General features: G+C 33.5%; 1 protein-coding gene and 1 pseudogene across 1 annotated transcript; one reads left to right on the forward strand and one right to left on the reverse strand.

Moving 5' to 3' along the window:
- Window positions 1–7,630: 7,630 nt before the first annotated feature.
- LOC143557667 (kunitz trypsin inhibitor 5 pseudogene) lies at window positions 7,631–8,592 on the reverse strand (annotated as a pseudogene).
- Window positions 8,593–11,617: 3,025 nt separating this feature from the next.
- LOC143557668 (GDSL esterase/lipase At5g37690-like) lies at window positions 11,618–14,023 on the forward strand. The gene is made up of 6 exons (XM_077046686.1): window positions 11,618–11,873; window positions 11,964–12,091; window positions 12,326–12,452; window positions 12,518–12,630; window positions 13,302–13,551; window positions 13,675–14,023. Exons 1-6 carry the CDS (start codon window positions 11,618–11,620, stop codon window positions 13,887–13,889), a joined length of 1,089 nt encoding a protein of 362 aa, XP_076902801.1. The 3' UTR covers window positions 13,890–14,023.
- The last annotated feature ends 1,348 nt before the right edge of the window (window positions 14,024–15,371 follow it).

A 15,371-nucleotide genomic window follows, 5' to 3' on the forward strand; every position in this document is an offset into this window, starting at 1 on the left:
TTTACTTTCTTAGTTTTATCTTAATATAATATTAGTTTAAAAATATCCCTTAAAACATTAATAATAAATAGTCGTGTCGTAAGTCGAGTCTAATTAGTTAATTAACATAATTTATAGAGTCCTGTGGGTTCGATATTCCGGACTTACTTAGCTTTAATACAATTGATCGGTTCACTTGCCGGTGTTTTGTGTAGTTGAGTCTCAGGTCTAGTTTTTATTACTTGTTTAATTTAGTTAATATTTATTGACTATTTTTAGCACATCAACTAACTTATTATAACTGAATCCTAGTATTATTACAATCAAACAAAAAAATAAACATGTAATTTGAAAAATAATTGATGATATCTTGATCTCCTATATTATCTACAAATTCGAATCTTCTTGATTATATATATCTTCTTGAGTTCTTGAATCTGATTTGGATTATGCCAGCAATATGGTTGTTTTATTGATATTTTTATAACGTTTACAAAATTAACAGAAAGTTGTTTTTTTACATGTGACATGAAACCATTATTGATGTGGAATAAAGTCAAGATGCTTGCCCTCTTCAACATGACCACTAGAGTTAAATATTGTTTTTGTCTTAAACGAGTGTTTCACCCGGCGCGTTGCTTCAGGGCAGAACAGTAAAACCCGAGCGGTGGTAAAAACTCAAGCGGAGTCGGTCCTGGGCGTTGAGGCGGTAAGTTGATGCGAATTTGGTTGATTTTGGTTACGTGTGTTATGGTATCATAACTAAAACAAACAATATATAAAATTGAGGAGAGCCAATGGGGTGACGTTAGTCGGTAAAACTCGGGCATTGGTAAAACCTGAGTGTAGATGTGGTAAGTCCACGCTAATTCGGTCGATCCGCGTCACATTTGTTATAGTACCAGAACTAAAAAGAGAAACAAATTTGGCATTCGGTTGGTTTTCGTTACGGTATCGGAACTATAACAACATGCGGCGAGTCTACATGAATTTGGTCGGTTTACATCATGTTCATTATGGTACCGGGACTAAAATAAAATTAAAATGGAAAAAACAAAACTAACATTCGATCGATTTACGTTATATTCGTCACGATACTTAAACTAAAATTAATAGAAAAAAAAATACCGTCGACATAAGATGCCGCCAAGTGATCCAATAAGGACCCCTGCAACACCAAAGCTGTCTTTTACTAAATATAAATATAATAATTTTAGTGTTACAGGGTGAGATTAATAAATAACAAATAGTTTTTGTTTAAAGTGTCGCTCACTTTATCATTTGTTGAAGAGAAAACTATGATTTGCCTCCCTGTGTAATATTGGCGGGCGCAATTAACCACTGAAATTAAATTGCGCATGTTGAACCCACACATTTTCTCGACAGGCTCAGATTGACCCTTTTCGTCAGTTAACCGTCGTTGACTGACGGATGGCAAGGCCATTTTGGTAATCCTCTCTTAAAATAAGAATGCTGATAAATCTACACTCTATAATAAAGGAATCCATAATTGGACAGCTGTCATCTCCTCAATAACCCATAAATTATTTTTCCCGCCCATGCCTTATTTAGGGTTTTATTTTTCATATATTTTCTAAGGGTGGTTAATAATACAAAAATCTTATTCTCCAGTAGACACTTTTCACAATTTAGGGTTATCTTTGCTCCAGTTTAATATTATTCGTCACTGATTATTGATTAGCCAGCTTCAGTTGATGTTCAACAATTACCGATTCATATCTAACGAACTGAATATGCTTAATCGATGCATCAGAGAGTGGAGTCCACATGAGAAAGATGGAATCAATTCGATGAATACCGAATCATGAAGGTATGATATTTTTTATTCATCACTGATTCTTATAGCCTGCCTCTGATTGTTAATAGCCGGTTTCAGTTCACGAATTGAATCTGGATATACAATTAGGTTTAATCTGGCTACCATGTTTAATTATTTGATGAACAACCACCAATCATGAATGTTGTAAATATAATCATTTAGCTAAACTCTAATATAAGATGTGCTTACAATATAAGTCCAAGCATCTGATTGTTAATAGCCGGTTTCAGTTCACGAATTGAATCTGGATATACAATTAGGTTTAATCTGGCTACCATGTTTAATTATTTGATGAACAACCACCAATCATGAATGTTGTAAATATAATCATTTAGCTAAACTCTAATATAAGATGTGCTTACAATATAAGTCCAAGAAGGGGAACAAGTTACACCTAACACTAGATACCATTTAATCGCATAAACTCGCTTAACAAAAGAGTATGTATATTGCGTTTCATAGTGAGTTTTGAGGAAAAATTGTTGTTTAAGTTTATCCTTAAAATACATGATAAATAGAACTAATGTTTTGTATATAAAAGTGGTACTGTATTTCAAGTTAGGAAGAATATGGTAAACAAGTTTTACACATTCTTATAAAGAGATTTTAATTTAAGTTAATGAGCTACTGCTTTATTTATTTTAGAACCATACATTTTGTTTTTATCAATGACTTACGAACTGTAATGTGGCACATTGATTTTTGTGTTGATAAAACATGAAAGTTAACAGTTGTTTCAGGCTTTGTAGATTATAATTTAGGAGAATTTACAATCTTGAGTATTTAAGTTTCTAACAAGTTGTTTGTTAGGGAAATTTGAATCAATTTTATTATGAATCTTTTTATGTTTGTTTCTTCACAAATTCAGGTCTAACTACAGATCAAGAAACAAGTTTGGTAGCCCTCCATAGACCACTCGTGCTGCTTTTCTCCTTGATAATTAGAATATGCTTGGAAAGATTGTGGACCAATTCAACAATAATTTATAGTATGACTTATCTTATTGTTTTTAAATTATTATTTTATATTGGTTGATAGGAGTGATGTAGTTGAAACTGAGAGTTGGTGTCAAGGTGAAGGAAGAATCAGAACTAGATGTTATTGGATTATTAGATAATAAAAGATCACGCCAATGATTATGTCATTCGAAGGAATACGAGGTGCGTTTTTTTTTTCTATTTAATAGATTCATGGGATTCTGGCCTTCTCAATTTTTGTTAATTAGGTGGCTATTATTTTATGCAATTCTAATGGTTGATTGCTATTTCAGTTATGTGATCCACTATTAGGTTAAGCCGTAAGATTTGAAGTTTTTTCTATGAATTACTTTATCATTAGATACCTGCATATTTACAACCGCCTTCACACTCACACGGGCCTTTTCTTATCATTAAGATTGTGTTTGGTTTCTATCTTATTGTCTTTTTGACAATTAGGATTCAAGTATAGACAAGAAACTATCCACATCTGGATAATTAAAAATGGTATATATAAATTTGGGTGCTTTCTATTTAATTATGAAGTTTCATGTGCCAATGAATTTTATATTATCTTTCAAAATTTTGGTAATTAGCATATGCTAATTTTACAGTTATTTTTTTATTTGTTCATCTTTCAGGTGGATTTTTTAGCTGATCTCAATAGCCGGTTTCTTAGACCCATCTCAAAATTTGATCCCCCAAATTCCAGTTACATTTGCCCTATTGAAATCTTCGTCGTAATTGAGTTTTAGAAACGGTTCAAACATATCATCGACATCGATTTGTAATCTGCCATCGATTTATAAGGGAAATAACTTTGAAATCATCGACCTTCAGCGATTCATCACAGACTATCTGCAATAAATGATTTAAATCTACATGTCGTCATCATTGAGTGCTCGCTTTTATAAGGTTGTTATTTGTATTGACAATCTTCGACTTTGAATTCATGTTAAGATTTGGTTTAAACATCTATTTGTTGGTTTTATAATCGATTTATAGTTTTTTGCCTAGGGATTCAATCGATTATTGCAAGCATTTTTCACAGTTCTTTTTGGTATTTTAAGTTGGTTATCTTATTTTCTTTTTTGGTTTCTGAATTTTGTGTTAATCTTTGATATTTGAATGCATGTAAACTATTTGATGAAATGTCTGACAACATATAACGTTTCGTTTTTTTGGTTTCCAACTTTTGATGCCATAAAACAATTCTTTTCACGCTTCATTAACATAAAGAAGTGTTAACATTGTTAATATGGTTCATCAATTATGATAAAAGTGACTACTGATATAATTTGTTTATCATTTGTTGTTTTATATATCAAGATTATGTTTTTTCTTCTACATTTACACTTCACATAACTAAAAAGAATGCAAACGGTTTGAGTTATAGAACACATGAAGGATAACAAAAGGAAAGAAACCAGACTTAATACAATGGTGGGAAATAAGAGGCATTGGACATTGACATAATTAATGAACTGGATATATAAGAGTACTCTTGGAAATTTGTAGAGATTTATAATAACTTCATCATGTAATTTTTATTGTCTTCCAAAATTATAATTTATGCGACTTATGTAATAATCTTTATATTCGTTCATTATAATAAAAATATTATTTTTCAACCCGTGTAGCACACGGGTTACTAACCTAGTAATATAATAATTGTAACAATAATAATAACAATAATAATACCACATAATAATCAATAATAATAATAACAAATAATAATAACATCATCATCAACCTCAAACCCTAGAATATCATCACATCATTAATTCATCATCCAGAACCTCTTCTCTGAATCTCATCATCTTCATTATCACCGTCTTCATAACAATTAATCCCAAACTTTATTTCTTACAAGCATTCATCTTCTTCATTTTAAACCAAACCCTATATTTCTGTTGTTAATTAATTTGTTAATATCGGGGGTTAGGGTTTTGAACTGGTACCCGAACCGAAACTCGTCAGACGAAATTAGATCACAGCTAGGCGAGTGAGTTGATGGTGGTGAATACGAGGAAGGCGGCTGCGGAGGGTTTTGGTCCTGTGGGGTTGATGGTGGTGGTCCGTCGGCGCCGAGGAGGGTTTGACTGAATCAAACCCATTAAAAATAGAATAAATTGAAGATTTTGTGATATGGGTATTTGAGATTGGTGAATTTGTGATGTGGGTTTGTGAGGAAATTGGATTAAACCTTTTGGGGAAGAAGATGAATTGGTATTTGGTATATGTATATTTGAGATTAGGGGTTTTTTGAAATGGAGAAGAAGATGTGACTGGTGATGGAGTGATTAACAAAGAGGGTGAGGAAGATTGAGATGTAATATATATTTCATATTATACAACTATACCAAACATTAGATTAGCTCACATGGTAGTTTTTGTGTGTTATTAAACTAAAGGTCGTGTGTTCAACCCTATCATCTACACGATTTTGAAAGATATTTTTTATAATTAGTTATTGGATTAGGGGTAAAATGGTCATTTCAACCTTTTTATGACAAGTGAACAACAGTCAACTGACAGAATGTGTCAAACTTAGCCCACCAAGAAAATGTGTGGGTTCAACATGCGCCAATTTAATTTTCAGTGGCTAATTGTATGCCCGCCAATATTACACAGAAAGGCAAATCGTAGTTTTCTCTTTATTGAAACTTGTCATCTATTTTTTTTTCCTTAATTTTAACCCTATTTCTAAGAAAGAAAGAGTTGAGACTTTCTTCATATTTCTTTTGTAAAAATGTTTAGTTATTAATTTGTAACAGCTTTTTGGTTTTTATAAACAAATTTAAGAGTTAATATATATATATATATATATATATATATATTAATTTGAAAGGTTGAAGCCTCTCACATTACGGTACTGTTGTACTGCTCCAATATTTTGTGCATTAGTTTCAAGTCTTTAATGCATATTGAACTTGTCACCTTTTGATACACGTGGGCGTAGTTTGTGTTTTTGCATGCCACTAAGCTTTGCATTCTCTCTCATCTACCTACCACACTCCAAACTTCTTCTCTACTATTCACTGTGATGTCTTTTCTTTCTGTTCTCTTTCTCATCTTCATGGTTTCTCCCGCAAACATCAAGAGCTCGATCTATGTGTCCATTCCTTTTCTAGCGAGTGTGAATCTGCAACTCTTTATCCAGAGAGAGAAACAAGGACCAAGAGTGGGTTCTAGAAAGAGAAACAAAGATATGGGTGTTGCTCCGGCAGCTGCATGCGGCTGTCTATGGTTGTGCCGAGGAGCAACGGTAGGTTCTAGAGAGAAAGAGATACAAAGAGAACGTTGCCTCGCCGTCGTCGGAAAGTGCGGCGCTTTCAGTTGTTACTCTCTTCTCGTTTTGAACCTTTTGCTTTCACTCGATGACGGTGATAACCTGACTGGGTGTTGCTCTTTCGTTTCCGATGGTTCCGGCCATCTATGCGGAGACTATCTTCTTTATATGTTTTGTATGTTAAAGGCTATGATGATACTTTTAGAGTTATCTGAGCCTCAACCACGGTAACTCCTGAGCTGGAGGTGGTGTAGTTCTTATTTCTTAAGCAATAGTGCATTTGTTTTTCGATTTTTCTTGTGTTGATTTGTTTCTTTGACATTATTTTGTTTGATGACTTTCTTTGATATTTTTTATTTTATGGTTTGAGAGAGTTTATGTTATTGTAGATCTGGTCAGGCAAGACTTGTATGAAAGCTATAAAACCTAAACTTCAAGGATATATATTGATATGAAAATGAATACAAATCTTCATAACCTTTTTATTAATAATAATAATAATAACCCATCCTAATATTTTTTATTTCAAAGAGAGAAGATTTGTGTGTGTGAGACTGTGTTCATAATAAATTTGACGAATGATTTACGGGAAATAATAATGATAATAATAAGGTACAATTTTGGTCAGCAATTTAGCATTATACAAAGTTTGATATATAATGTTACTAATATATGTTCCTTAAAGGTTAAATTGCTAGTTAAGCTAAGAACTTCTAGAATTCTAACTCTTTCACAACTCTTTCACAGTAAGATAAAGACTTTGCAAAATTCACTTGCGAATGATTGATTTACCCGCCACATACTTGATGTATGCTTCCTTAGAATATGTGTTGCCGCTCCTTATTTACCCGCCATAAATTGATGCATGCGTCCTTATTAAAGGTGTTGTCGACGCAACGTGCGACGGGCAAAAATTCTAGTTTCATAAAAGATAATTTAAGATAGATTGACATTTTAACTAATAATTTGTTTAACTCTTGTAGTTTGTGGTTTTAAAGGCACCGTTGGAGGGACACTAATTAAACCATGAGTGGGACACTGACAGGGATAACACAACAACTTAAAGTACAAATGGATCAAGTGATGGCCAAACGAAAATCAAGACCCAAGATGACAACCCCCCCCCCCCCCCCCCCCCAACACACACACACTCCACCCCGCCCCACCCAAAAGTCCTGGCCCTTACTTAGTTGGTCTTTTTTTTAAGTTTAGTAAACACATATTAACTGCATTTAGATATCTAATATTTAGATTTTTTACTGTCATAATTTGTATTTAATTTTGATGAAATAAATGAAGTTTAGAATTTATATTTAATTTCTATAAAATAAAAAAGAAGTTAATTTTATTTTTTTAATAAAAATACAAAATTACTGACGTATGAGTGAGGGATTAGTCATTGGTAATGTTTCAAGCTCCCGCTAGTAACCGTTGAAGATTTTGCTTGTAGTGAGATTCTAATTGCAAAATAGCCTTTCGGCTGGTATGCTTTGTTTTGGTGCAATTACATATTTCTCCCTCCCAAACTTTTTAATTAATGCATATTTATCCAACTCAAAACTTCTACAAAAGATGAAATCTAGTATATTACATATGGTTGTGTTTTATTTATAATCATTTATTAACGTTTACAACATCGAAAGCAGACGACCTGCCATTATTACATGTAACATGACTCTTGATGATAAATAACACATCACGCCTTCTTAAACATGACCACAAGAGGCTCATTACTTAAAATCAGACTTCCACGCCCATCTTTAGCCACACCAATATCACCACAAGCTGGCTTGCAAGTATTGCACACAGTAGGACAGTAAACAATCTTATAACCATTGCCACCATACTTCTCTATCTTGAACCAATTGCTTAAAGTATCCATACCGGGATTCCCTACGGTCCCACGGCTCGATATGAGCCGTTGCCCGTTTACAGCCTCCAGCCTCCAAACAGGAGGCTGGCCACAAATGGTTACACTAGGGAATATAAAGTTAAGATCAGTGGATTCACGAATGATAGCGTCTTTGCTAGTGTTGGCTGGCATGAAAGTTAACGGTAGCCCGTTTCTCCCCCCAATGCTTTCTTGGACCACGTCTAGCGGGCATTTTTGGTTTATGGATGGGGGTGTTAAGGCTATGCCGCCTCTACCGCTTATGATTGGCAAGATGTAGTAGCCTGTGCCATATTTGATGAAATTGCGGTTGATGTCAAGGACAGCGGATGAGGATTGGGCGGAGTAAAGTGAGAATGTGGAGAAGATAATGAAAATGCATAACAATATCTTCATTGCAAAGAAGATATCTTCAAGTGTTACATGGAGTTGGCTTTATTTATAGAGAAGATTATCCATTATGTGGTACGTGTTATTCGGTGGAATGTATAAAACTTCATTCATACATGAATGTCAAAGGTGTACATCATAGTCATACATCCCAGAAATAGAGTTATGAATGATGTGCTACATATCTATACCAAAAGTATACATCAATAAGTCTAAGTTGGCAACTTGCTACCACCACCTGCCCTAGCTCTTTAATGACTTAGGATTCGATCAATTGGGGAATCCTTTCAAAATCAAATTGAAAAGATGTCTACAAGTTAAAAGGCTAAATGAAATCTTTTTTTATAAAATTGTGATGAGTTTACATAGTTAAACAAACTGAATGAATATATAAATGTATGAAGATAAACAACATAAGTGAATGAACATTTTAAATGAATGTGTTTAAGGATTTTAGTTTATTAAATAAAGGGATTTTCATGATCGATTCATCAATTCATTTACTAAAGTAGAAATTAGGACAAACCAGTTGAATTTTACAAAGCATAAGCAGCATTAAGAAATTAGTAACCAAAATAGTCATTTGACCACAACATTCAACATATAGAGGTACATATATACGTATGTTTAGTCTCACCTTTTAAAATCGTTACTTTTTTCTTAAGTATTAACCTTTTGAGAAGATGAATTTCATATTGTTATCCATGATACTTCTATCTATAGTTACTAAAAGATATATCGAAATTAAATCTTAGTTATCATCATATTAAAATGTTTCCCTACTAATCTATGTCACCTTCAAACTCAAATGATTGTTTACAGAAAATGATCTTTGACACAAGCAAGGGCAAAGCTTGCCCTAGGTGTAACATCCCCAAAATTTTGATCCAAATTTGACAATTAAGTAAAGTTGAATGATCAAAATTATTCCCTAAAATAAATGTTGGGAAAATTTAAATAAAGAAAACAAGATCATTCTACAAGGAAATAAATTATCCCATAAATAAAGTCATCTAATGTTAAGGATATGGAATAAGGAAAATTTCATCCCACATTGAAAGATGCAAGAAAGTGGAAGCATTCCACATGAGTATAAATAGGGAAGTTAAAACCCATCCCACATGAAAAGTGGTAAAGAAATGGAAGCTCTTTATAAGAAATAGATTTTCCATAATAATATTCTTATATACCTAGCATGCACCAGTGGTCCTAGCAGAGGGTGCGAAGCACCCGACACGCACGGGCTAAGGACGATGGGCGCAATGTGGCGCTTTGATGGCGCACTTCCTTCACCTTTCACACCAACCTTTCTCTCTCTAGATTCTCTCTCTAGAAATTACTCTCTCTACCTCGGTTTCCGTGCCGACCCAACAATTGTTACCTCGTAATCCGTGCCACATACCAACGATAATTCGAAGTGCGTGCCACCCGAAGATAACCCGACAATCTATCTCGAAGTACGTGCACAACACGATGGCCACCATATGTCGCCTCGATTTGCATGCTAAGTATCGTAGTGCGTGCCGAGCTCTAAGGTTCCGATAGTTTAAACTCTAGTACGCGTTAGAGAGTAGAAGTGCCGCTCAACCAATCTTAGTAATCAAACTCCGAATACCCGTGTAAGGTAGGGGTTCTGCCTAAGTCATTATTTTATTATTATATTATATGACTTAAACCATAGTCAGGGGTATAGTCCAAACCTTGATCATAATTATAAGCTTTAAATATACAAAAGATTATAGTAAGGTTTCTTTACAATTAAGAAACATCTAATTTTTCATTCATAAGGATATAGTCAGAATATAGTTTCTTCACAATTAATAAACATAGCATTTTATATTCATGGAATACAATTAAAATGTTGTTTCTTTATGATTAAGAAACATAAGATTTTACATTCAATACTAGCAGTCAATGAATGTTTCTTCTTGAAAAAGAAACAGATTATAGATGTTTCTTCATGAATAAGAAACTCAGCATATGATTTGGTAAATAAATAAAAGACTATATGTCTCAATATTTTATTCAAACAAATGATCAATCAAGGTTTAAAGCTATCAAAACCAGACTAAGGGTCTGTAGTCGGATCAAGTAACGATCTGGATATTTATACAAACCTATTTTATAATAGGTCAATCAATCAATCATTCACAGTCAAGGTTTCAAACGAGATCACCAATCATTCAGAACAGACAATCACAGGTGAATATGTTAACCTTTTCAATCAGTCAAAACATATTTTATACTCAACAAGATGAATGGGTTTTTGTTTAACGAGTTAGTCAATGTTTGCATGAGATTAAATGTTCTCTAAAACGTTATAATACAATATAGATAATAAAAGCAACTCAGACCGAGTACACATGTGTCTGGATCCAAACATAACTGTTCAGTCCATCAATCAACGGTCAGGAAGCCGCGGGCTAACGGTCATAACGAAGTTCTCCTTGAAGGGGCTATACGCATATAGCTCGGGGGAACAATTGTGTATGTGTAGGGGAGCGGTACAAATCCCAGATGTTGCCATGCATCTGCTGAGAGTAAAGAAAACTATCATTGTATTGTAATTGTCAGTCAAAATATTTTATAGAGTCATACGTGTTCACCAGCATATAGTTGGCGTATTTTTCCCACATTTCAGGGAAACATATTAGCACAGGTAGCAAGGAACATAATCATTCATGATGATAGACGCTCGCAAGGTATAGATAGCTCAATTTTAAATCATTAAAATATTATAAACAATATTCAAAATACGATTTATAAATCAAATACTCGGGTATTTATTATCTGAGAAGTTTTCAAATAAATTAATATTATATTCAAACCAAAGTCTTCCGCTAAAATAAAGCGCAACTCTGATGTATTTACAAAACAGGTACCAACTTGTAATCACACGTCTAGGCCCTAAACCGGGGTGTGACACTAGGCCCCATCCGTCTTCTTATTTTTCTCAGTGGGTTAAATTTTCACGTTTTCATTCGCAATACTTTATATGTATTAGTTCAACTATAATGATCATTTGAAAATGAAGTGTGATTATATTGTGAGTGTTGTATAGCATGCCCTAATATTAATTTCCACCCAAAAAGAAAGAAAACCTCAAAAACTCCTAAAACCCCATGAATCATATAACAAGACAAACTTCTGAACCCTCTTCAAAAAAATTTTAACCAAAACACCACAATTTCCTATAAAATCTACCACTAAAATTCCAAACGAAACCAACAATAAAAGACGACCCAACCATGGCTATACCCCTAATTATACTTCTAGCAGTTTTCGCTGCGCCGATCATCGCAATGGCAGCTAATAACACTTCTGCCCCCGCCCCTTATTCACTCGTCCTCTTCATCTTCGGCGACTCTTTGACAGAAGTTGGCAACAATAACTACTTGAGATACTCACTTGCTAGATCAGATTATCCGTTCTATGGTATCGATTACACAGACAAAAAACCCACTGGCCGGTTCAGTAACGGCCGGACCATAGGTGATATTATATGTACGTAAGTAAACATGCAGTTCTTTGATTTACATTTTAAAAATCTCCATTTTGATTTTTTTTTTAAATTTTTTATTGCTTCCATTGCAGCTGAGAAGCTTGGAATTCCATCTCCACCACCTTACCTTTCATTAAATCCGGACGATGATGCGATGTTAAAAGGAGTTAATTATGCCTCCGGTGGCGCTGGGATTCTAAATGACACCGGAGTCTATTTTGTAAGATTTGATTTGTTTATTAATTGGAATATTGTACTGCCAGCATGCGGTGGTCAGGGGTTTTTCCTTCAAGGGTTTCCTCTTGATCCTGTTACAGGATTCGAATTTGGGTAATGGTGATTGGTGAGCTAAAGAGTTATCGCGAATCGATCCAAACGCCGTTCAAAATTATTTGGAATATTGTGGTTTTGTTAATTTGTTCTTTCTTGGACTCATTTGATTATTATTTAACAGATTCAAAGAATATCTTTTGACGATCAAATAGGTAATTATGAGAACACAATAAAGGTGATCAAGAAGAAGATAGGAGCATATTCTGCTAATCTTCTTGTACATAAGGCCATCTATTACATTGAAATGGGTAAGAACTCTTAATTTTGTAGGAATTGAGTGAGATCATAACTTAACATTTCTGGGTTTCGACAGGTAGCAACGATTACATCAACAATTTCCTGCAACCTTTTCTTCCAGACAGTCGAAGATACACCCACGACCAGTTTATGGGGATTTTAAGCTCGAAATTGGGAGAACAGTTAACGGTAAGCATGAAGAATGGGGAAAACAAGTAAACTATCAGTTTTGTGGAAATTAAAAGACGCTATAAAACAAATAAGTATCACTGACGTCAATGAAAGTGTTACCTATGGATATCCGTCGGTAAACAGCTATCGCAAAAATGCCTCTGAGTAGTCACATTTAGGATGCATTACCGACGGATATTACCAAAATCACCGGCAAACTACTATACCGACGGATCACTGACAACTTTTGTAAAACTATCCAAAGTGTATACGTTTATTTACTAACAAAAATGAAAGATAGGTTACCGATGGATTCCTTTAAATTTTAGGGATAGTTTTGTCTTCGATTATTTATCGTATATAATATTTAAATTTTAGAAAATAACTTTTAATAACTTTAAATCTCTCCCGAAAATAAAAATAAAATTGTTTCTGGAAATTAAAATTTTCAAAATGTACGAGATAATAAAAAACGTAGCGTAAGCTAGCTATAAATTTAGATTCAAATTATACATGTAAGTTTTCGTTGGTAATACTCCTATATGTTTAAAGTTTAAGACAGAATTACAGAAATTGTCCTTTATCTTTGTACCAAATTTCACTCGTTATCCTTTATTTTTAAAATTGATTTGTTTTATCCTTTATGTTTAATAGTGTATTTACGCGTGTTATGTTTTTGGTGATGAAAGAGGCTTTACGCGCTTGGGGCACGAAAGATGATCTTTCATGCGCTTGGACCTCTTGGATGCATGCCTTCGCAACGAGAGAAATCAAGCACGAATCAATGCTTGGATCAAGTGAACAACTGGGTGGTTCAGTTTAACTCAAAAATGAAAAGGTTGATAAACGTCTTAAATGTCCAGCTCAAAAAAGTACAACTTACTTTTGTGGATACTTATGAAGATGGTTTAGATTTGGTGGAAAACCCTAGCAAATATGGTAAGCCCCGGCTTGTGTCTTCTAAATTTCTATAGTTGATCAACAAAATATCAAAATAAAGGAAAGCTGCTTAGACAAAAAAAATGGTGACTTAATTAATTGTTGCATTGTGTTTCTGTTTAGGTTTCAAGGTATCAAATACGTCGTGTTGTGGAGTCGAAACGGCTGTAGGAGGATTATGCTTATCATATGCACATGTTTGTGACAACCGAAGTGAATATGTATTTTGGGACGCATTTCATCCTTCTGATGCTGCGAATGTTGTTTTGGCTGATCATTTCTTTTCAAAATTGTTTGCCACCTCTAATAGTTCGATTAATTCGACATCTAATCATTAAGTGAAAGTTATATGATGTATATTATTTTGTACCTTACAATATGAAGACCAATTCATTCAAACATGTTAGAACCTGGCCTACAAATGTGTGGCAAGCATGAAAGGTATTGCATTTTTTAAAATAAGAACTTGTTCTAGTTGAACTACTCTTCAATAGGATTATCTTGTTCACTAAAGGATACTCAATTATGAGTATTTTATAGCTAGCGAGTTAAGTTTAAAAAGTTCTTTTTTTTTCTTGTTTTCTTTTCACATTTCTCCAAAAATCCTAATTAGTCTATGGGACCTATTCAATACTATATATGTTAGCCAATAAGAAACCAGTAGAAATAAGATTTGTCATTCAAAAAGTTACGATAGAAATCCAATAGAAATAAGATTTGAATCTGAGATCTCTTCTAAAGGGTTAACTTAGATGTTTACCGGTGCATCACTTATTTAAGGTTTTAAAGAATTGTTATTATGCATGTGTAAGATTTGAACCTAAGACATAATATAATATGATATGTTCTTGTTTTATGTGAAAACCAACATGTTACTATGTACTTGGTGCTATAATAGTTTTGGAAACAAGATGTGTGGAATGCCGATGAGAAAAGAATGAATCACCTTCCTGGATAAAGGTTCCTAAGTATGATATACCTTCTCCTACCATGTCACGTGTGTGTGCCACCCACTCCAATATACTTCTAGTTAACCCTATAAACAATAATTTGCATGATTCCAAACAACTCTAATTTTAGCAATTCAAATCATATTTAGTGTTAATCAGACACAATCTACAATCAAATAATAGTCTTTGTTGCTTTGTCAAAATAGCATGTTGGTCATATGTGTTCTTGTTTTCCTTATAACTAAAACCCACACTTACAAAAATACATGATAAACTCACAAATTTAGGCTTATGAATATAAAGTTTGCGTACAAACAATAGTACATAACCATGATACTGAGTCAAGAATGCTATATGTTAGACTTAGTGCAGAGATTATCACCATTTTTTATAACGGCAAAGATATGAATGTGATACACGATCATATGTTTTAAATCATATCTTAAATCATATCCATAATAGTAATATGCAAAGCGACATACACATGATTTTAAGGCGGCCAAGAAATATTTTATTATTATTATATTCAAATGTGTGTGTGATACAACACCACTAAAACAAAAAACCCCTCGTTGTTGAATGGGCGCCACATGATAAAAAACGCCCCATTTTGTAGCGCATCCACTAAACATAGCTTAATGTGCTTATCTTTTACTGATCAGAATATTGCATCTGTCTAGGGTTATCTTTATGGTGAGCTTGTTGACTGTTTGATGTCTCTAATTTAGTTACGTACTTACATATCCATTCCGTGATTGCCTTCATTCACTAAACATAAATGTGCTTATTAATGGAATAAGCTTTTTCTACAATAACTCACTATAGGTATGTATCTCGTTTTTTTAAGTTTTATTTGTTTGGATAATTAAT

The sequence above is a fragment of the Bidens hawaiensis genome, unplaced genomic scaffold (assembly GCF_021521415.1).
Source record: "Bidens hawaiensis isolate Kalapana, Puna unplaced genomic scaffold, B.hawaiensis_p1.1 tig00019080_1, whole genome shotgun sequence".
Taxonomy (NCBI): domain Eukaryota; kingdom Viridiplantae; phylum Streptophyta; class Magnoliopsida; order Asterales; family Asteraceae; genus Bidens; species Bidens hawaiensis.

Coding starts and splice junctions, on each gene's coding strand:
- LOC143557668 (XM_077046686.1), top strand. CDS start 11,618: ATGGCTATACCCCTAATTATACTTCTAGCAGTTTTCGCTGCGCCGATC. Junction 12,092..12,325: donor ATGACACCGGAGTCTATTTT/GTAAGATTTGAT, acceptor ATTATTTAACAG/ATTCAAAGAATATCTTTTGA. Junction 13,552..13,674: donor GGAAAACCCTAGCAAATATG/GTAAGCCCCGGC, acceptor GTTTCTGTTTAG/GTTTCAAGGTATCAAATACG.